Source organism: Crotalus tigris, unplaced genomic scaffold, assembly GCF_016545835.1.
Source record: "Crotalus tigris isolate CLP2741 ecotype Arizona unplaced genomic scaffold, ASM1654583v1 scf7180000024513.1755786, whole genome shotgun sequence".
In the NCBI taxonomy this organism is placed as follows: Eukaryota; Metazoa; Chordata; class Lepidosauria; order Squamata; family Viperidae; genus Crotalus; species Crotalus tigris.
This window is the reverse complement of record NW_024100685.1, coordinates 473,604-496,877: the sequence shown is the minus strand read 5'-3', so window position 1 is coordinate 496,877 and position 23,274 is coordinate 473,604. Positions and strand designations below refer to the sequence as shown.

The 23,274-nt window shown below is 47.0% G+C and overlaps 1 protein-coding gene across 2 annotated transcripts in view; it reads right to left on the bottom strand.

The window, feature by feature from the left end:
- Positions 1 to 19,484, bottom strand: part of ZNF638 (zinc finger protein 638) — a 46,222-nt gene extending 26,738 nt beyond the window's left edge. Inside the window, exons 1-10 of one of the 2 annotated variants that reach the window (XM_039333806.1) lie at positions 19,057 to 19,484; positions 12,573 to 14,220; positions 9,448 to 9,509; positions 8,513 to 8,554; positions 6,519 to 6,802; positions 4,638 to 4,951; positions 3,012 to 3,155; positions 1,957 to 2,088; positions 1,470 to 1,528; positions 1,298 to 1,359 (exon numbers count right to left, since the gene is read on the bottom strand). In XM_039333806.1, the coding sequence (XP_039189740.1) occupies positions 1,298 to 1,359; positions 1,470 to 1,528; positions 1,957 to 2,088; positions 3,012 to 3,155; positions 4,638 to 4,951; positions 6,519 to 6,802; positions 8,513 to 8,554; positions 9,448 to 9,509; positions 12,573 to 14,220; positions 19,057 to 19,469 (3,160 nt within the window). In that variant the 5' untranslated portion in view covers positions 19,470 to 19,484. The remainder of the gene's footprint in view (positions 1 to 1,297; positions 1,360 to 1,469; positions 1,529 to 1,956; positions 2,089 to 3,011; positions 3,156 to 4,637; positions 4,952 to 6,518; positions 6,803 to 8,512; positions 8,555 to 9,447; positions 9,510 to 12,572; positions 14,221 to 19,056) is intronic. The other variant, XM_039333807.1, reaches the window with a different exon arrangement.
- Positions 19,485 to 23,274: the final 3,790 nt, after the last annotated feature.

Genomic DNA, 23,274 nt, shown 5'->3' with positions numbered 1-23,274 from the left:
ACCTCTCCCTTTCCCCTCAGCATGGCTGGCTCAGGAATTCTGGGAGTTGAAGTCCACCAGTCATAAAAGAGCCAAGGTTGCCTACGCCTGGTCTAGGAAGAACCAAACAGAACAATGGAACAGAACAGAAAGGAACAGAACAGAATAAGAAAGTGGGAAGGGATCTTGGAGGTCTTCTAGTCCAACCCCCTGCTCAAGCAGGAGATCCTATAGAGATGGGAGAGGAGGAAATACTCATAAAAGAGCCAAGGTTGCCTACCCCTGGCCTAGGGTCTCCTCCCTTGGGCTGGACTAGAAGACCTCCAAGGTCCCTCCCAGTCTTATCAATCTATGATTTTCTTATTACCAACTACAAATAACCAAACGTCAGCAAAATGAACCCCTTCTGCCAACGTTGGCCACTTTGTATTAACCCCAAAAGTCTGATCCTCTAGCGCAGGGGTAGGCAACCTTGGCTCTTTTATGATATGTGGACTTCAACTCCCAGAATTCCTGAGCCAGCCTGGCTCAGCTTGGAAACCTCTCCCTTTCCCCTCAGCATGGCTGGCTCAGGAATTCTGGGAGTTGAAGTCCACCAGTCATAAAAGAGCCAAGGCTGACTACCCCTGGCCTACAAACGTCAGCAAAATGAACCCCTTCTGCCAACGTTGGCCACTTTGTATTAACCCCAAAAGTCTGATCCTCTAGCGCAGGGGTAGGCAACCTTGGCTCTTTTATGATATGTGGACTTCAACTCCCAGAATTCCTGAGCCAGCATGGCTCAGCTTGGAAACCTCTCCCTTTCCCCTCAGCATGGCTGGCTCAGGAATTCTGGGAGTTGAAGTCCACCAGTCATAAAAGAGCCAAGGCTGACTACCCCTGGCCTAGCACTAATTGTATGAATCACCACTTTGCAGGATCGCTCTCCCCAGGGACAGTTCCTAACAACTGGGCTGCTGGTCTGATCTCCGAGCTTGGCGATGTGGCTGCAAACATTTCGGCTCCATTCGTGTGTGTGTGTGTGTGTGTGTCCGTCCTCTTCAGTGAAGAGGTTGCTCCCCCAAACGAAGCCACATCGCCAAACTCGGAGATCAAATCAACAGCCCATCTTATCATCCTGAGCTACTAATATCCAAACACATCTCCGTTCCTCACAATCTCTGCGCAGCCCCCTTTTGTTTCAGCCCCTTCCCAAGCAGCCCCTCGTCACCAAACCGCCTGGTTGGGGTTTAAGAAAATATTAGATATTTGGGGTTGAAGATTCAGGAAAACACACGGGCACATAGAAGAGAATAGCTTAAAAAAATGGAAAACTCACAGGCGGCGGAGACCAGGGTCTCTTTACTCTTCATCTTTACCACAGGCGCAACCTGCTCTTTCCTAAAAAGAAGAAAATAACAGTTGGATTCATTTCCATTCACCCTCCGGGAAGCTCACATCCACAAGTTGAGCGGGAGCATTTGGGAATCCAGAGTAGCTCATTGTCTTACTTATTATTCAGGGCAGGATCCTTGACATTCTGCGCGACTTTCTTCTCGTTTCCTTTGCTCTGAAAATAAGAGGGACATTTAGGCTCTGCAAAACAATGCGGCTTCTTGTTTTGTATTTAATAATGTAGTATTTTGAGAAGGTGCCCCTTGATTTTTGCCAAAAGAAACACACACACACACACACACACAAACAAAAAGTAGCTCACCTATTCAAAAATCAACTCTTGGGTTTTCGACAGCTAAACCAAAGTATCTCTACACCAGGTGTAGGCAATGGTGGCCCCTTTACAACCTGTGGACTTTCACGCTGGCTCAGGAATTCTGGGAGTTGGAAGTCCACAGGTTGTAAAGCTTTGCCCACTCCTGCTCTATACAGACAACCCTCGGCTTACAAAGCTAACTGAGCCCATATTTCTATTGTTAAGCAAGACATGTGAGTTTTCCCCCCGTTTTACGACTTCTCTTGCCACAACAGATCTCTGCTTACCTGAGTAGAAGCCACTTTGGGTTTTTCTGCAACACTTATCTTCACCCGCTTGCCATTAATAAGGACGGGAGATGTTTCGTTGAATTTGACAGCTGCTATGACTGCTTCCTTGTAGTTCATTTCAAGATAAGCCTAAGAAAACAAAGTGCTTTTTTATTTAAAATCCTGCCTGTGTTTTATTTCAGTTACATACTAGCTTCCTATTCCAAGGACAGAGATAACTAGCAATAATTAAAATGCAGTATGCAAACACTAAAGACCAGTCAAAGTGAGAATTATTTATCAAGAAAAAAAAAATATAAAACCAGTATCTAAGACAGTGGTTCTCAACTTTTTTAATGTCGCGACCCCCAACCAGTTGTAAGTCGAGGACAACTCAACCGGTCACAAGTCGAGGACTACTCAACTGGTGCAGCCCCGTTTGCAGAATGGGGCTTTTGGCGGGCTCAGCAGGGCAGAGACAGCCTGGACAATTCCTATTGGCTTTTGAAAGCCAATAGAATTAGACTCTATTCAAGAGAGTCTCTTCTATTGGCTTTCAAAAGCCAATAGAATAAAAGGGAGGAGCACAGCTAAGGAAAAGGGGGGGAAATGGCGGACTGCGTTGTTTGGCGACCCCCGTGAAATGGTCGTTCGACCCCAAATGGGGTCCCAACCCACAGGTTGAGAACCACTGATCTAAGATATTAAAACTGTAACAAGAAGAGCTAAAAGAATAACAATCATGGGGTCCTTGCTGCTGTGTGTGCTGGGCTGTTTTCTTGCAGATATTTCAATTACCCAACTAGGTCACGTCGTCAGTGCTAGGACCATTCTTGCTTCCGTTATCTTCAATTGTTTGGGTTATTTCTTGCCTCTTTTTTGTATTTTGCACAACACTGCTTATCCTGAAAGTGAACAGTCTACTGGCAACAAACAGAAACTTAACCTTGAATTTTCCTGTGGTAATACAACCATTCAAACATACCCACCCTAATGTATCTTTGCAAAAAAAAAAAAAAAAAGCGCGCATTTCAGCAAATTAAAACACATTAAAAATGTAAGAAGTTGCTTACCTCATGCTTACAACGGTCAACCAGGATGTCACTAACTTTTCCGAAAGGCTGAACTATTTTCTTAATGTCCTGATCTGTAAAACCATCTTCTGGCAATTCAGATATTTGAAGAATAGTCCCCAGACTCCTGGGTTTACTCCAAAACTGCAAATAATTTTTTTAAGTAAATTTGCGTGATTTCTCACATTTAATCTCTCACATACAAATACCATGAAACACAATATAGCTAATTTACAGCTGTAAATTAATTACAGCTAATTTAAAATAACCTAACAGCAGGACAACAATGGTCAAAATCTACAAAGCACATCCTCTAAAAATCTACTGAAAGAACCTCAGACAACAGTGATAAATTTACCTTCCCATAAAGCAGGGGTCTTCAAACTTGGTCCTTGGGTGACTAGTCTACGTCAACTCCCAGAATTCCCCAAATGCTGGGTGTTGAAGTCCACAAAAGTCATCCAAGGGCCAAGTTTGAAGACCCCTGCTTTAACTTGACATTAATCAAGAATGGCCCCTCACCCAGTGGCGCTGATTATGGAAGTCTGACTCTCTTCAGGCGCTCCTGTAAGGAAAAGCACCACAACCACAAAATCTATGTCCCACGATAGGAGCGTGACAGCAGCTCACGTGTCAGACCCAGCGTGCTACCCACTCTCCGATAGCCTCGTTACGAGTCCGGGAAACAGCAGACGTCCCAAGCGCTCCCAGCCAGGTCCCGTGCCTCCGTGTGCTGCACCGCCATCACAGCTACGGAGTTGGGCGCTGGGATTCCCGGAGTGGCAGCCAAGCAGGTCGTGTGACCATCCGACGTCAGCAGGAAGCACCCGGATGGTTGCCTCGTCACAATAGGGAACGAGAGGGGCCGAATTGAATAGACACTGTTCCGTTGCTGCTATGGCTAGGGGACTGTGCAGGGTCGCTGGGTCTGACAAGCATGGACGCTGGGACAGGGGACTGGGCAGTAGAGCGAAATGCTACTAATTCTGTTACGGTTATTGTTACGTTTGGGGTGGGGGACAGCGAGAGCCCAGCACTTGAAATCAATGTATTGCTAGGGCGTGGGTGTTAGCTGGGATTGGGCGTGGTGCGGGTGGAGTATAATCACGGGTAGTTATTGGGCGCGGCGCAGGTGGAGTTTAATCACGGGTGGTAATTGGGGTGTGTGCTCTGGGCATGGTGGTTTATTGTATTTAAGGCACTGGAAGAAGGTTCCTTCCAGAGGTTCCTTCCAGTGCTAACTTTGTTTCAACATAGTGAATTAAACTTGTTGGATGCTGCAACGTTCCTGTCTCCTGGCTTTTGTGAAGCACAGCTAGGACGTTCTTACATCACGTGGTTGGGATGCTGAGCTGGAGGTTAGTAAGACCGTGTTTGAGACCCGAGTTGCTGCTGCGTGGGGGTGTGAGCTCCTGTCATTCACTCCAGCTCCTTGACGTGAAAGGAGATCCCGTGGGTGGGCATGAAAGGAGATCCCGTAGGTGTCCCCCCCCCGGGCAACGGTAAAGCCACTGGCTAATCCTTTCAGCCCGGGAGCGCCTTGAAAGGTGCCAACCCACACGAATGGCACGGGGACGGGACTATCCTACGAAGACCAAAGAGCGGGACCAAATGTGGACAACCTACCTTATTCAGAGCATCTGCTTCTTTCACTGGCGCTTCGGAAGGCGGCTTCTTAGGTTTTCCCTCCGTGGCGGTTTCTTCTTTCTTGGGGCCATCAGCAGCCTCCGTGACCTTCGCCTTCGCTTCGGAGGAGCCGTGCCGGGAGTGTCCTTCTTTCTTGTGCAGTTTTGAGGGAACGGAAGGATTTCCGGTCTTCCCCTCTTCGAAGTCAGGCGATGCTTTTTTCCCTCCCGAAAAGCCCTGGCCGAAGGCTTGCTTGTGGATATGTTCCACGATGCGAGGTCCCAAGCATTTCATCACCGCTTCCAAGGCCTTATCTGGGGAAGGAAGGAAGGAAGGAAGGAAGGAAGGAAGGAAGGAAGGAAGGAAGGAAGGAAGGAAGGAAGGAAGGAAGGAAGGAAGGGGAGAGAGAGAGAGAGAGAGAAAGAAAGAAAGAAAGAGAGAGAGGGAGGGAGAGAGGGAGGGAGGGAGAGAAAGAGAGACAGAGAAAGAAAGAAAAAGAAAGAAAGAAAGAAAGAAAGAAAGAAAGAAAGAAAGAAAGAAAGAAAGAGAACGGAGGAAAGAGAAGGGAGGAAAGGAAGAATAAAGGATGGGGAGGAAAGAAGAAAGAGAAAAAAGGGAGGGGAGGGAACGAAGGAAGGAGAGCAGAAAGTAAGGTAGGAAGAAAAAGAAAGAAAGAAAGAAAGAAAGAAAGAAAGAAAGAAAGAAAGAAAGAAAGAAAGAAAGAAAGAAAGAAAGAAAGAAAGGCTTTTAAATTGATTCCTCGGCCTTGTGTATTTTAAAGACTGGGAGACCTCCTTTGAGACAAAACAAGGGGTCTCCAACATTTTTAGCAACACATGCAATGAAATAGCATGAAAATAAACCATGATCTTAAACACCGAGGGGGGGGAAAACATTTTTGGAATGAACATAAATTGTATCGAAGATGGGGAGGAACTTGCAAATCCCTACTCTCTTGAGGAGGAGTCACTGGGAAGAGTCTGGAACATGCCCAATCTGGAAAAAAATGGGTGGGAAAGGAGGATATAAGTCTAACACATTACGTTAGACCTGGGCAACTTTAAGACCAGTGGACTTCCCAGAATGCCCCAGCCAGCTTGTGCCCAGGCCCCTGCTTTGGGAACTCCATGTAGCTCCCAGATGATCTTCAAGAGAAGCTCCATGCACAGCTGAAACCTATCGTGGAGAACATTTGTAGCTCAGCACCGTCCTTGGTGCTCTCTGAGCTCCGCTGTTTTCTTGCAGACGATTCATGACCCAACCAGGTAATGTCGTCAGTGCCACTGATGAATGATGAAGCTACAGACGAACAATGCACTGATGAGGTTCCCTAGTTGGGTCATGAAAGGTCTGCAAGGAGACACCAAGGACCCCACGCACAGCTTATTGCAAGCCAACAAAGAGGTGCGTAAGGCAAAAGTAACTGTTTCCTCCTTGGCTCGTACCCAAACTGTGCAGTAAAATTTGAGGGGTCCCACGTTGTTGTGTGTCTACTTCCGCTTTCTCTGTTTTTAAGTATACAAAGTGGTGTTGTTGTTGTTTTAAAAATGAATTCTCTAAAAGTTTGCAATGAAAATGATCACCTAAGACAGTGTTTCTCAACCTTGACCATTTTAAGGCATGTGGACTTCAGCTCCCAGAATTCCACAGCCAGCAACGCTGGCTGTGGAATTCTGGGAGTTGAAGTCCACATGCCTTAAAATGGTCAAGGCTGAGAAACACTGGCCTAAGAAGGCCAGGGAACAATTAAATGCCCTTTCCCCACGCCAGTGAGTGCCCCTAAATATTCTCTCTCTTAAAATGAGTGCTGTCTTTAGTCCAGTTTTAAAATGGGATACATTTGGCTGCCTGGAGGCAAGCGTCTATCAACCACCCTCTTACCTGGAGATCGAATATACCGTCTGGACCCCCTCTCTCTGCTGGTAGACTTTTGAAACGACGAAGCGGGGTTATAAGGCCGCCACGGAGACCTTGACCTTTGTCTGAAATTGGGGGGTGGCCGTGGACTTCGACTCCTTGGCCTGCCTGGCCTGTGCCTGGGACTCCTGGATCGGGACCGGGTTCGACGTCTGGCGTGCCCAGAACTGGAACGTCTCGAACGCCTGGGGCTAATGCTGGCAGAACGCCGCCTGACCCCGCTGTTTTCATTTCTCTCGCCCTCTTGTCTAGGGACGAAGAACGATATGCATTACCTGGTGGCTTTGGTTTCATGTGAAATGGCCCTCCATACAGGGAGTCCTCACTTAACACTTATTTGTTCAACGACCCCTTGAAATGATGATGGTGCGGAATAACAAAGCAGAGGGACTTTGGAGATCTTCTAGTCTAGCCCCCTGCTCAGGCAGGGCACCCTGTTCCCATTCCAGACAAATGGCTTTCCAATCTCTTCTTAAAAGACTCCAGGGTTGAAGCACCCACAACCTCTGGTGGCAAGCTGTTCCACTGGTTAATTGTCCTCACTGACGGGAAGTTTCTCCTTAGTTCTAGGTCAGGGGTGTCAAACTCAATTTCACTGACGGCCACATCAAGCATTGTGGTTGCCCTGGGGGGGTGTGTGTGGCCAGAGTAGGTGTGGCCTACTGGGTGGGTGTGAATGGAGTGGGTGTGGTCTACTGGGTGGGCATGGCCAACTCTACATCGTTCGCGTCAAGGGTGCCCGTGGGGACCTGGGCAGGAGTGGGACAGATCTGAGGGTCTCTGGCAGAAGAGGGTGGGACCGGGGCAAGCGCCAAGGCATGGTCCATTTCTTCATTCCTCACAAAGGGTGACCCCTCCCCAGCATGCACCCAGGGGACGGGGCGACGCGGCAGGGGCTGGTTCCTCGCTGTTTCCAGACGGCCTTGTGGAGCTATGACTAAATGCGTTTCAGCATAGATGGCCGCCACAAAATTGTACAGTGGCTCCCGGCCGGCCTGGGCCAGGGCCAAGGCAGCGGGGGCCGTTCCCTCACTGTTTCCAGGATGGCTTCGCGGGCCGCATCCGGCCCCCGGGCCTTGTGTTTGACATGTCTGTTCTAGGTTGTTTCTCTTTTTGGTTAGTTTCCATCTGCTCTTTCTTGTCCTGCCTTCAGCTGCTTTGGTGGACCCCCCCTCTTCTTTGGGGCAGCCCCTCAAATATTGGAACACTGCCATCATGTCAGCCCTGGTCATTCTTTACATTAGACAAGACAAACCCGATTTTTGAAACCCTTCTTCATGTGTTTTAGTGTCCAGTTCCCTAATCAAGGGGCTTATGACCAACAGCTCAACGTTCTGGCTGTTGCAGAGCCCATGTTGGTCATGAACAAAATTCAGTCCTCTCCCCAACTGCATTTACAGCCACTTTTTAGTCACCCACCTACCCACGGCCACCAGCTGCCCCCATCACCCAGCCTCACACACCCCCATAGCCTGCTGTCCTGCAGGCCACAATTGTTTACCACCTGGCGGGCCTGCTTCACGCTGCCTCCTTTTGTGCCGGTGCCGCCAAGACTTCTCTCGCACCCCAGCCAACTGGTCTCGATCCTGCTAACTAGGACTTCCCTTTTTCAAGGGAGGCCTGGGTGAAAAAGGGCTCCGTTGGGCCCTCAGGAAAGCCAGTTCCTAGCCAGCTCTTTCTTTTGCAAAAGGAGGTCCCGTCTGGCACGCAGAGGCTATGCCTGGAGCACACACAGAGGTCCTAGCCAGGGCAGGAAAGAGGACCCGACAGCGCCAGTGGGAAAGGAGGAGCGATTTTGCAACCCTTTCCGGTAACAACTGCCATGCAACCACTATGGTGTTGTGTTGGTTTTTTTTTGTAGTTCTTTTCATTAATATGCCGTTAATTCAGTAAAACATCTTTGGGAATAAGCAATAAAAGAGAACCATCACATCCCAAGAAAACGTAATTTAAGCTACCTTTTTGATGATGAATGGGATTCTGGATTCCAGTCAGGGTATCTATTTCAAAAATAGAACTATTAATGCAAGAAACAAGCTTTTATATATATATATTTTTTTCCCTTAAAATGGATTGCCAAATTGGCCCCTCAGGTACCGTCCCCATTTTCACTGTCTGCCTAGCTGTGCTTTCTACAGTGTTTTCATTGCGTGCATGCTGAGCTTTAAAAAGCTGGAACTGCTGTTCCAAATAATTTTCCCAGATCCTACACAACTTTTCAATGTTCGGCTGAGAATTTGAACTCTCATTCTTTCCTACTGGTCCTACAGCTACAGGTCAGTATTTTGGCAAAACCCACAGATCCACATTTTGCAAGGTCTGAATAACAGAGTTGGAAGGGACCTTGGAGGTCTTCTAGTCCAACCCCCTGCGCAGGCAGGAAATCCTACACCATTTAACTTCACAATAGTTTCCTGCTGACATAAGCAACTGGCCTGTCCGTGAACCATTGGCTGGTTTACATATTGGCCACTCTTATGTGGAAAGGATCCCACTCTTGATTTCTCCCATCTTCCGATGACCACGAATTATCCCAGGGACTGTGGACAACCCTCTTCCTTCCTTGTTCTCATAATGTCCCATTAATCACACGAAACAACTGCCCAAAGAATGGAACAATCCCTTTCAGAGGGATCATGCTGCAAAAGTTCCAAAGGATTTCATTCGAAAATATAGCAGGAGCAATGATGTAAAAGTTTGTCTCTATGAGCTACGGCAGTGTTTCCCAAACTTGACAATTTTAAGGCATGAGGACTTCAACTCCCAGAATTCCACAGCCAGCAACGCTGAGCTATGGTTTGCTTAATTCAACTATTAATTGAGGTGTTTGTATTAAAAAAGACAGGGACCCGTAGCCTCCAGAATTTAAGAGAAATCAAATAAAAACTCTTACTGTTGGCGTAGCTGGCGGCAGCTTTCAAGGTGGGTGGAAGAATTCTGATGCAGAAGCCAATCCTATAGAGAACAAGCAGCCGGAGTCAAGATTAAACCATGAACTAGGATAATCGCTAATTTTAAGCTTTACACACAGACACAAACCAGCTGTTCCAAGAAGATAAAATAGATAGATCTGTTCACCTCCCTCCACCAATTATCTTCAAAGCAACCTTGTGACTCATGCTCAGTTTCTCCAAAATTCAGGAACTCTCTCATTTCTTCTGTCAAGGTGGGAAGACAGACTAGGACACCGGTGTTGAAAAACGCCCTTCTTTCAGCTTGTGCTATTCTCTGCGGAATTCAGCCTGCCAAGCACATCACAGCTCAGCCATCTACTATACAGAAAAGAGCCCTTGTGGCTTGCCAAATACTTAACCTGCAATTTTATGCAGGCTCAAAAGAAATCAATGTATTAATAGAAACGCTGCAATTGCCAGAGAGAGGGGAGGGCGCAAAGGAAGGGAGGGAGGGAGAACAGGCACTGCTCAGCATGCATTTTGGTTGGGGCTTCTTGGCTGGAACAGAACTACAGGATGAGTGGGAAAGTGAAGGAAATGGGGCATTTTGAACAAATTGATGGTGTGCGTCTTTGGGGCTCCTAGGAGCACTCTACCTTGATCACTGATTTCTGTGAATCCCCAGGAAACACTAGCTTCCATATCCCATCGTGACTATTATCAATTATTATCAATTCATCCAATCACCAAGGTTTGTTTCAAAAAGCTCCCAAGTGCTCTTTTCCTGACTTCCCCAGACCTATGACATTTCCCTTTCTGGGATCTCACAAGACATCCCATTTCAAGTGGAGTCTCCCACCAACATGGCATTTATTATAAGCATCATTTCTTAAAAAAAAAAAAAAAAGCTCAAGTCATGCTTTGCAGGCCACCTCTTTGGAATAAATGAGATAGACATATGCCCTCTTAAGATAAGCAGCAACTTATACCCGAATGTGGGAGAGCCAAAAGAAAACCAGTCATTAATATGGCCATTTTGCTTCGCGCAGGGACCAAATAAAAACACGTAGAAAGGAACTTGGGATCTATTAGCTGTGTTTAAGGCCAACAACAATAACAAGCCACTTTATACACAAAGCTGACCTAGCCCAACGCCATGAGGTCCCAGGAAACTTACATTGTATGTACATCTGGTTTATTCCCAAAGATTTTGAAAGCTTTGTACTTTCGGATTAGCAATGGATCTGTCTGGTAAAATCCGTACTTGTGGAAGAACTGAGCACTAACCCTGGACCTCACTGACAAAGGAAGCACATTAATAAGCCACTGAACCCAGTCAATCCACTTCAGATTATCTGAGCCCAGGACAACACCATAAAATACATCGTACTTCAAATCTTCAGTTTAGGATTGAATATCCGATAACGTTCAACATTTTGTAGGGCATTTGGCACTCTGACTGATGTAAATGACCATCCTAGGCTGCCGATTTACTCAGCTTTATATGCCTGCATGCATGTACAAATTAAAGACAAGATAAACATTAGTGACTATATCTATCAAATCTATTTTAAGAACTGTTAGAGGCTGAAAATACAAATGCTGAAGGAAAAACTAGAATTCAGCTTGTCCTATTGTCTAACAAATGGCAATATCACGTTCTATTTTGTTACGGTCACGTGCCAAAAATATTCTCAAAATATCTGCAGTGATGTTCTTTAGTTCCTGTTTTATCCACCCCTTGAACTGTCAAGCAATGAAAAATATTGAGCCTTAATTGTGCTTTAAGAAAGAAAAAATGTAGCTATGTTGGATGGGGATACCAGACAAGGCCTTGTGGAATGAAATTTTACTGTTATGTGTTAGGATTTGTGGTTAAATGTTAAAAACCTTAACCCTCGGCTGCCATTTTCCTAAGCTACAGAGGTCCATGTGTCTCAACCTGCCCTTGGAAGCCCCCAAGTCATTTGGGTTGCCTTCTTCCACATATCCTCCAGCTATTTTACTCTTTTTCAATGGTGTGTGATTTCCAGAACTCTACAAAGTATTTGATACGTGCACCTACCGCAGATTTTCATACAGGGATTGTTGAAATAATTTGCTTAACGGAGAACAAACACAGTAAGCAAACAAACATAGGAAATAATATTTATGTACAGATTGTGATCAGTGAGTGTCTCATTGCTGTACTAAAGACTCTTGAGATTGGTCCAGAACATTTCAGAGGCATATGCAATATTACTGAAATCAGAGAATAGTCAGATCAAGACCCACCAAATTTGAACAGATTCCAAGTATGACCAAGGTGCTGTGGGATTTAATCTGGTGGAGTAAATCTTCAAATTCCTAAAACAAGCCAGCTCTAAGTCATCATTCTCCAAACTCCAGACACTCTAAAATGTGTTGGATTTCAGCTGACATCCTTGCCAATCAACATCTCCAAGTTTATGCTGTTTAAGTAGAAGTCTAGGCAATAGCCTGGGAAGAAGTATTTTGCATTTAAACCTTGTATGGTTAAAAGGGTCAAGTGGTGTGTTGAATAAGACAGGAAAAAAGCATGCAATCCAACTGTTTGGACAAAGCTAGTTAAATATCTTAACCATTGCTGTTGCCCTTCATTAAGAACGGACAGTAATAGAAAGACATTTGATTCAGATACCTCGTTCTAAACTTCCGGACATTTTAAAAGAAATAAAATGCATACTGGTATAAATATCCATAAACCTAACTGACCTCCAACACAGAGATAACGTTCTGTATAAATCAGTGGTTCTCAACCTGTGGGTCGGGACCCCATTTGGGGTCGAACGACCATTTCACGGGGGTCGCCAAACAACGCAGTCCGCCATTTTTCCCCCCCTTTTCCTTAGCTGTGCTGCTCCCTTTTATTCTATTGGCTTTTGAAAGCCAATAGAATAGAGTCTCTTGAACAGAGTCTAATTCTATTGGCTTTCAAAAGCCAATAGGAATGGTCCAGGCTGTCTCTGCCCTGCTGAGCCTGCCAAAAGTCCCATTCTGCAAACGGTGCTGCACCAGTGGAGTAGTCCTAGGGGGGTTGCGGCATTAAAAAGGTTGAGAACCACTGGTATAAATTATGTAATCTGACGGGGAGGATTTGACTCACCTTCAAATGTCTACATTCTACATTACACAGAGAACACATATGTGGAAATATTCTCGGAGATGCAGCGTAATAATCATTCATCATGGACGGCGTCGGCAGCCTCTTCATTTTCTGGGCGTCCATCTTGGAGAAAACCGGGAGCCAGGAAGCCTTCACCACCCCAAAGGGAGACTTGATCGGCCCTTCGATCTCTTTCCGGAAAGATTTCTCAGTGGGAGGAGGAGGAGGAGGAGCCGGTCCTGGGGGAGCACTCGGCCGCGGCCTGGGCTCCTCGTGAACCCGGTCACGCCTGTTCATACCGCCCAGCATTTCAGGTGCAAACGGCGGCGGCGGCTGGTTCATAGCCGGCATCATGGGCCGAGCTACGGAGGGGGGAGGCAAAGCCTGCCGAACGGGTGGGATCCCCGGCTGAGGTAGGGGGGGCGGTGCCCCAGGCGGCATGATGGGTGGGGCTGCTGGAGCGACCCCGGTTCCTGTTGAAGGGAGACACAATCCGGACATCTTGTTAGAGGTGTCCATGGAGAAAAAAGACTGGGTGCTGGGCGCGCTTCTCTGGAATCCCATCTGCCGGATTAACTCTTCAACCGCGTTCATCTGTTTGCTGGTTATGCCGGCCGGCGGAGTCGGCTGGCTCTGAAATCCTTTCAGGCTGTCTTTGGGGGGCCCATCAGAACCGTAGACCTTCACGTCGAGGGGGCCCTCGTCGTAGCCGTATTTGCTCTCGTGCCCATAATCGATTACTTTGCCCTTGATCATGGGGCCGTGGCCGTCGTCGCCGTGGAAGTTCTCCTTTTCGCTGCTCTGAGGGGGCAAGCTCGGCAGCGGGTGAGCCATTTTTCTCATGCGGATGTCCCTTAAAATGATAGGCATGTTTTCGGGGGTCAACTGATCATCCGGATAGCGACTCAGTTCTTCCAGGTCCTCGTTGGACAATCCGAAGCTCGCCAGGATACTTGAGGCACTCTCGTTGGTATACCGGCTTTGAACGGGCGGGGGATAGTCTGCCATCCTTCCTGGGATGGGCTGACTCTGGCTGTTATTCCCAGGAGGAAACGGGTTGTCCCAATGAGAACCGCATCCTTCCATTTTCTGCTGCTGCGGCAGCTGCTGCTGTTGGTGCTGCTGCTGTTGGTGCTGCTGCTGTTGGTGGTGCTGCTGTTGGTGGTGCTGCTGCTGCTGGTGGTGCTGGTGCTGCTCCATATTCAGTCTCTTGGCCGTTTGTCTTGGGTCCATTCTGAGTGGAGGCACCTGAATGTTCGGCCTTGGAAAGCCTGCCCTCATTTCTGATCCCATGAACCTTTGGGGCATTCCATCAGAATTAGGTGGGAGCTGCCTCTGAAGACCACCTGGTCCAGGTCCCGGCCCATGAAAGGGCCCATGCGGGATTGGATCAGGCATGTTAGGTCCTCTCGGCCTTGGCGGCCTGCTTCCTCTAGGGTTAAACATGGCTAGTTTCAGGAACACCTCATTTAACAACGGAGAGGCGGCTACAGAATAGTTGGGAGCCACCGAGTTGAACGGATGAAGAGCCAACTGGGTCTTAATCTGAGCAAACTGTAAAGGAGGGAGGCCCAACAGAAAGGGGCTGACAATGCCAAGGTTCAGAGAATTCACAAGAGGTGCAACATTTTCCAAGAACACCATAAAGCTGAAAGTTAAAACACACAAAAGTTAATTACATTTATTTTTTTAATCTATTTTTTAAAGTGGTTTTACTGCTTTTAAGCGTATTGTTGAGAAACTGTCTCCTTTAAACAAATAACTACTCATTTGGCAAAGTGGTTTGCTTTTAGCAATTCTTGATTGGTTCGTTTTTACTTCTGCGCTACGTACTTAAGAGTCTAAATCTGGGTTCACACATCATAAGAGACAACATTTGTGGAATAAAGCACAAGGGTGGAATTCACATGACTAGCTAAGCCAAGACCAAACTAATCACATTATAGCCACCCACTTTGGGTGATAAGATGAGCGACGTATAATAAACCAGCTAATGCGATGTACACAGCCTAAAAAAACTTCATATTCAACTCAACTGAAGATGTTTCAAACATTGCAACTTTGGTGATTTTATTATATTCTCTCTGAATGTAAAGAACATTTTATTTACAGTGTCATTAGCAAAAAAAAAATCATAATACAAAAGGGTGCATATAATTGAACCTTCAATCCTCTGCATTTCCTGGAAAATATACATACAGAATTCAGTACATATGCTCTAATACATCAACTGTACCTCCGGTGTGGTAGTAGCAATATTCAAGCAGCACTAAGCACAGAACTATTGTTCAATAATGTTATTAATTACCTGGCAGGCATTCTAAACAAGAAAATATTTCACAAGAGTGGCTTTCCTTTCGTCATACTGTGTTTTCTATTGAATTGGGAAAATACTGCAATAGATTGAAAGTGGACACAGCAAGGAACGGTACATTCTTATTTATTTGCCTTCTATTCAGCAACCACCAGAATGTCCCTCCATTCTGAGATAATGCTAAAAAAAAAAAAAAAAAAGTCACATGGCAGCAGCCAAACAGAAGACACCAGCTCAGCCAGAGTTGTGCTGGTGGGCAACCTTTGTCAGCGACAATTCATGAGTAACCCTGGTTCTTGTGAACCTGAAATGGCCAAGATAATGATTCCTGCTCTGCCCAGAAAGCCCCAACTAAGCAGATCTCTGCTCTTTAGAAGACTATCTACTCGTTTCAGTCTTTTCATTTATATAACTATTACGATATAATGTAATCGCAGCCTACTCTAGGTACAAACAGGGTACATTCTCAATTTAACAGACCAGGGGAAAGAGGTGCCCATGAAATCTGAATGCATGTAATTAATGTAATCGGTGCTCTATATCAGTGTCCACAGTGACCTAATTTATGCAAGCTGTGGATACTGATATAGAGCACTGATTACATTAATTACATGCATTCCGATTGGGACGGCTTTGGAACAACAGATTTTTGCCAATTGTTTAGGGACAAAGTTCAAAGTAAACTTTCTCTACTTCATCTGAGGTCCAGAGAGTCAAGGTGTTTACGGCACTTGTCAAGCAGATTATAAACTGAACACTCACTGTGTGAAACAAAGTTAGCAACTGGGCTACAAGTTGAAAAAAACAGGATCACAAAATCATAACATAAAAAAAAAGCTGGTAAGAAGAAATTCTTCATCCCAACTTGGGGGGCAGTTCCAAAAATATGGGCTCATCCCAGCCCCACCTCTGGTCTAAATGCTCAGCACTCAAAGCATGGATTTACAGAGATGCATTCAGTGCTTTAAATAACCTAACTACTGCAAAACATTCAGAGCCTTAAATGTCAGCTTCGGTGCTTGACACCAAGACAATGATTGTAATACAAGCAGATATTTTGGCCCAGAGATATCCTGGCAGCTCTGTTTTGAGACTTCCATGCTGTCTTAAGAATGCAACAAGGATATGGAGCCGGACAAAAATTTAAAAGGAGGGCTATTCATCTTTGAATCAAATGTGTCTTTTCCCAAGATTGCACACCTAGTGCCAAGACCCCAACTCCTTCTAAGGCAGGGGTGTCAAACTGCAGGCCAGATACATCACCAGGAAACCACGCCCATCCCATTGCCAGCAATGGAGAAAAAGCTCCGATAAGTCGCACAATGCCATGTGACATCGCGAGTTTGACAAGTCTGTTCTAAGAGATTGACAGGAGGACATTTAGGCTTCTGTGAGTTCCAAATCCTCTTCTTCCCTTTCAATCCATATTCCATCATTTCCCCCCCCCCGCCCCAAAACAGCACAGGAAGTATTTAGAGCAGGGGTCTTCAAACTTGGCCCTTTTATGACTTGTGGACCTCAACTCCCAGAATTCCTCAGCCAGGCACAGAATTCTGGGAATTGAAGTCCACAAGTCATGAAAGGGCCAAGTTTGAAGACCCCTGATTTAGAGTAATCCACTCCAGATGCAATTCAGCTGCTAGTAGAATTTAACTCTATCAAGCTGCCTGGTTTTATTTTGTTTTAAAGCAAGAGACCCTCATTCAGAACTATCTGCAAATCATATTCAGGATCTACACCAGGGGTGTCAAACTGCTGGCCCACGGGCCAGATGTGTCATGCCGAAACCGCACCCACCCCATTGCTGGCAATGGAGAAAAAGTTGTGATACGTCGCCACACATCATGTGACGTTGCGAGTTTGACACCCCGATCTACATTCTTACAAGGCAAGCCAAATTTGCCCTGTCTCCCCCCCCCCCGGCCATCCTTTCTTTCTGCAACAAGCAGCCATGTCAGGTGATTGTGTTCAGTTAGGAGTTCGTTGGATTTCAATATAGCACTGCAAAAAAAAAAAAAATCTCAAAAATAAGAGACAAGTACAGAAACATTCACTTGTGCAAGAACATTCTGCAATTTTGATGCATGTCATAAGCAGCTCAGCTAAAAACCACAGGACAGGGGAAGAAAACAAGCAACACCGTTGGTTATGAATCAAAACGTTTAATGATGTGTGGTTGATACAGAGCCAAAGATATTAGTCGTCTTCTTTACACAAGTCTTTAAACAACAAATGAGAATTTGGTTCTTAGCTGGTTCTACAGAAACGCCATGAACAAAAAGGGTTCCGTAAGTTCTACTAATGATTGTGTTGCTCCCGACACCTTAAGCAAGCTTTGCAGTGGGAGAGTGAAGGAACTACAGCACACAGAATGCTGCCCCCTATTGCCACACCTCCAAGTATGTTCTGGCTCACAGTTACTCCTGTGCTGTTAGCTACAGAATCAGAACAAGACCCATCTGTGGAACTCAGGCCCTCGGTCAGGCCAGGCACAAACACAATAGATGAACCTCCACCCCTGTTTTTAATTCCCCAAGCTGAAGAGGCAGGTAAAATTACATGGCTAGTCTCTGGACCTTCTATCAGAAGAGACAGATGAAGAGACTGGACAACCGTTTGTCTGAAATGATATAGGGTCTCCTGGTTGGACTAGAAGACCTCCAAGGTCCCTTCAGACGGTTATTCTCCGTTATTAACTACAAACTATACCTACCTATTTTCTTCAAAATCACCTGTATTTTCTACTCAGCCTCCCCCCCCCCCCCGCCAGAAAAAGAGCCCAGGAGCAAATTGTATTAGGAAGACAAATGCTGGGCTGAGGGTCGGATAGGAAGAATCCTAATGCACTTATTGAGCCTGAAAGAGAAAAAGGTACCTTCGTAGAATTATAGGGCTGAAAGGGATCTCGGAGGTCTTCTAGTCTAACCTCCTAACCAAGGCAGGAGTCTTTATAACTGAACATCCTGGACAAATGTCCAATCTTTTCTTGAAAACCTCCAGGGATGGAGGTTTTATTGTCGTTTTTTTTTTACTGTGGGCACAACGGCACACATCAAAAATGAAATTTAGTCACCCACCAGTCTGGAAGGCCTTGTATTGGTGTCCTTGGAAACGTGGGCCCAAAACAAGATGGAAAAAGTGGAGAGGGCCAGAGCAGAAACCACAACGCAAGGAGGGAAATCAACGGGTAACAAGCCATCAGGCAGCAACACGTGTTCTGTGTGTGTGTGTGTGTGTGTGTGTGTGTGTGTGTGTGTGTGTGTACCAAGGGCCACTTTTAAGATCTGTGGACTTCAACTCCCAGAATTCCCCAGCCAGCTTTCCCCTGGTATAAGCACAGCCTAAAAGCTACATGGGCAGAAGCAAGTTTCCTCCCACCCACCCACCCACCCCAAAAGCAAAAGAATCTGCATTTTTAGACCAAAAAAAGCCCCCTTCTGGGAGCCTGCCCCAACTTTCATCTCCAAGACTTGGCCTGCTCAAAATCTGCCCAAAAGCAAATTCTGCAAGATTCACCCCCCACACACAAAGCTGGGGGGGGGGAGAGAGAAGAGAGACCCTCTCCTCCTCTTGCCTGGTCAGGGAAGACCCCTGCCCCTTTTTGTCTTGCGGGGGGGGGGGGAAGGGGGCGGTTTGCAAATATCAGAGGCAAGCTTTGTCCTGCCCGGGGGGGGGGGCAGAACCCAGGACATCCCCTCAAATAAATAAATAAATAAACCCAATCCTCTCTTTTGCCCCGAGGGTCCCAACGCCTCCTTTTGACAGTTAACGGGCTGCAAATAAATTGAAAAGATAAATGGGATAAATGGAATAAAAGGGATAAATGGCACAAACGTAACGGATACACTGAATCAATGTAATAAATAGGATAAACTGAATCAATGCAATTAATAAAGTAAAACGGCACAAGCCGGTCTGGAGGCCCGGAAAGCCGCGGGGCGTCCGGGAAGACCCGGACGGGGCCTAGCACCGCCGGCTAAGAGGGCGCCTCCGGCAGCGGACCCGACGGGCGCCGGGGGAACCCCAAAACTGAGCCGGGCGGCCCTGCCAGGGAGGCCCGGCGTCGCCCCTCAGCCGCCATTTTGAGGCCTCCTGCCTCCCCCCCCCCGCCGCCGCCCTGCGCCCGCCCGGCATGGCCTGCGGGAGGCCGGCACCGACCGCAGCGCCCACCTCTTCTCCGCTCCTGGCCTCGCCCTTCCCCGGCCGCGCGGGCCTCGCGTCGCTCGAGTCGCCGCACCGCCGCCCAGACGCCTCAGGGACCGCCGCCGCCGTCGTCGTCGCCTCAGCGCCCAGGGCCGCCGGGGTCGATTGCGCAGGCGCGGGGCGCGTGCGGAGACAGCCGAAAGCGCGCCGACGCGGGGGGGACGACGACGACGCGCATGCGCTCGCTTGGGCGGGGGCCCGGGCTTTGAGGGGGGCGAGAGACGATGCGGGAGCGCGCGCCGGGCGCCTGCGCAGTCGCTCGGATCCGCTGAGCTAGCGGTGCGGGAGGTCGGATTGTGCGGCGGAAGTGCGCATCTGTTTGCACCTAGCCAAGACCCGGAGGGGGGGTCCCGCGCGTACCGACAATAAAGCCCATGCATGCATGGGGACCCCCCCCATCTGCTGAACTGCAGCTGGAATTGTGCAAAGCCCCGTCCATCTAGAGCAGGGGTAGGCAACCTTGGCTCTTTTGTGACTCGTGGACTTCAACTCCCAGAATTCCTGAGCCAACATGGGGGAATTATGGCCCCTTCATGACTGGTGGACTTCAAATCCCAGAATTCCTGGGCCAGCCATGCTGAGGGGAAAGGGAGAGGTTTCCAAGCTGAGCCAGGCTGGCTCAGGAATTCTGGGAGTTGGTCCACGAGTCATAAAAGAGCCGAAGTTGCCTACCCCTAGTCCATGGTTCATTTAACAACTGCAGCAATTATCTGAACCATGGTAAAATCAGGCCTGGTTCCATTAGCATCTTGCTTAGGAACAGAAATTGTGGTCGTAACTGGAGGACCTTATACACTGAAATCTTCCATCAATCCTAGGATGCTGATTTCATGTTTGTTCAGTACAGGGGGTGGCAAAACAATGCCAGATGTGTGAGATTTGCACGCAGCTGCCACAGCTGGTTCCATTGCTGTGCAAGGCAGTTGCTGACTTTCATACACACACACACACACACACACACACAGCTAATTTAGTTAAAAACACGAATCCTGGGTTGAGTCATACTATAAAAAAACAAACACAAACACCAGGAAAATTTTAAACTAAAAACATTTAATCTAATGCCAAGCTTTTGTCGGCCAACTGCCGACATCATCAGGGCTTAAAGCCAGTCGATGGGAGTCTCCTTTATAGTGCTAGTCAGTTTTTGCGCACGGCTCCTGGACCTCATCACCTGTCCTAATTGGTTGGGCTGTGTATTGGTGGTATTCTTGATGTTAATTGATGCTCCCGTTTAACAGCTCTCTTGTTCTTTTGGAACGTGTGCATGCATACCCCCAGCGAAGGGGTTTCTGTTGGTTGTTTATTGGCAACCACTATCTGATTGTCCGTGGGTTGCAATGACACTTTCACTCCTCTGTTGTCCTGTCTCCTTGATCTTGTGGCACATAGCTGGATCATTTTTGTTGGGATGTATGATTTTGTTTATCCCACACTCTCAATGCCTGGTGTGCCGGGCAGTCTATGTGCCGGTTTATCGACTTTTTATCGGAGAGCCAAGCCTCTTTAAGTAGGCGGCCTCCTTTGGTGGTATCACTGGATAGGGTATGCACATCGTTAAAAGTCGAACTGATAGCCAAAACCAGCCATATGCGTCCATACTTGTGAGTGCTGTTCGCACCTTTTGATGGCCAGCTTGTGCTCATGTATCCGGGTTTTCAGTCTTTTGGAGGTCTCCCCAACATAATTGCAAGGACAGTCTTTGCAGTTGATCTTATACACCACCGCAAATTTTTCTACGTTGGGGAATGGGTCCTTAGGGCGCATGATCTTGGAGCGCAGTGTTTTGTGGGCTACTTTTATGTTATGGGGGGCTAGTAGCCTAGCTGTGGCTTCGGACACATTGTTGATGTAAGGGAGGGAAATGCGTGCCGCCTGAGGTGATGTCCTTATAATCTGTAAATTCTGCTGGGGTTTGGGTGGTGCACCGTGGTGTTTGATAAACCTTACTGGATAGCCGTTGCGTTTGCAGATGCAGAAAAGATGGTTCCTTTCCTCGGCTTTTGCTTCGGTCCTGCGCTCTGTCTCTATCTCTCTCTCTTTCATGCATTCAACAGTACTTGTATTCTTTTCTCCAGCCATTGATAGTAGTAGTAAAGTTGGAAGGGACCTTGGAGGTCATCTAGTCTAACCCCCTGCTCAGGCAGGAAACCCTACACCATTTCGGACAAATGGCTGTCCAGTCTCTTCTTAAAAACTTCCAGTGTTGGAGCATTTACCGCTTCTGGAGGCAGGCTGTTCCACTGATTGATTGTTCTCACTGTCAGGAAGTTTCTCCTTAGTTCTAGGTTGCTTCTCTCCTTGATTAGTTTCCACCCGTTGCTTCTTGTCCTGCCTTTAGGTGCTTTGGAAAATAGCTTGATAAAATAACTTCCAAGTATTGGATTGTTTCTTCTTTTTCTTTCAACCTCAAAGTCAGTCTATCCATCTTCTCACATTCTTGTATTTTTTTAATTATTCCTTCATCTCGTGGTATTTCTTCATTTTTCCAGGACTGTGCAAATATAATTCTTGCCGCTGTTATTACATGCAGAATCAAACATATGCTTTGTTTATCAGTCTTTTCTGGCATTATACCTGATAAAAAAAGTTCTTGTTGTTCTTGTGCCATATCCGTTATAAGATGTTGGCAATCATGTTGGCGAACCTGTTTTTATCAGCAGCCGCACAAAAAAGTGCTGCTGAATTTTGTCCAAACCAGTCCCTTAGATTTTGAAGCCACGATGTTCTTCTTCTGCCTGGACCTCGTTTGTCTTCAATCTTTCCCTGGAGGATTAAACGGAGTATGTTGTATTTTTCTGGGTGTCACATCACATGTCTGAAATATTCTAATTTTCATTTTTTAATTGTTTTGATGATTTCCCTGGCTTTCCCAGGTGGCTTATCACCTCATTTCTTATCTTGTCAACCCAGCTTATACGTAACAGCCGCCTGTAAATCCACATTTCAAATGCTTCTAGTCTCTTCAGATGGCCTTCTGTCAGAGACCAACTCTCTGCTCCAAAGAGCAAGATAGAAAAAAATATAGCATCTGACAAGCCTGATTTTCAGTCTTGGGCTTATGTCGTGTTCAGGGTTAAAAAAAAAGTCAAAAAAAGTTCAGGGTTAAAAAAATACATGTTTTCCCAACATCTTTTCTAGCCAAGTATGCGTTTTCTTCCAATAACTCTTTGCTTTGGCACACGTGCCCCAAACAAGGTAGTAAGTACCTGACTTGTGTTTACATTTCCAACATCTGACATGTTTTTAAACATGTTTGCTAATCTTGCTGGTGGCAAGCGCCACGTATAAAACATTTTATGTAAATTTTCTTTATAAAACGTTGACATTGTCAATTTATCATTTCTTTCCCCTTTCTTGCTGGAGTCCTTGTTGAACCCCTGCCATAGTTAAGTTAGCAACATGGTCGTGAAGTGAATCCGGCTTTCCCCCCATTGACTTTGCTTGTCTGATGGTCGTAAAAAGGGGATCATGTCACCCCAGGATGCTGCAAAGCGTCATAAATATGAGTCAGTTGTCATTCATCCGAATTTAAATCACATCACCCTGGGGATGCTGCAGCGGTCGTGAAAATGGGTGAAAAATGTTCATACTTTTTTTCAGTGCGGTTGTTAACTTTGAACAGTCACTAAATGAACTGTCGTAAGTCGAGGATTATTTGTAACCCTTGCAGAATCCTCGGGTTAGAACCTGGGACCCCGTAGGTCATCTAGCCCAACCCCTCCGCCTCTTCCTCTAAGCTGCAGTCGGAGTCTCTGCCAGGGAGGCTGCAAAAGCGGCACTTGCGGCGAAGAGCCACCAGGGGTCGCCAGTCTCCGCTTCTCAGCTGCCCGACCCGTTGCATTCACACCACGCGGGAAAAAAAACACCAGATGCGTGACCCCGCTTCTGCACTGACCCAGGTTCCCCATTAAATTCACCCGACACGCAAACCAAAGGAAGGCGGAGGGAGTAAGAGCGTGTCTGCCCGACGCGTGTCCACTCTGGCGCATTCACACGACCAGAGTGGCCGATATTGGGGAAACCAGGGTTTTCCCGGTTCCTCCAACTCTCTGGAGTCACAGAATACGGCTCGCCGGCCGCATCTTGACCCTCTGAAGGAATAAAGGAGGGAAACTCTTTCGGTAAGCAGAGAACCGCGTTCACCGCCAGCCACGGCCTGCCTGCCGCCCCAACGGGCAGCCG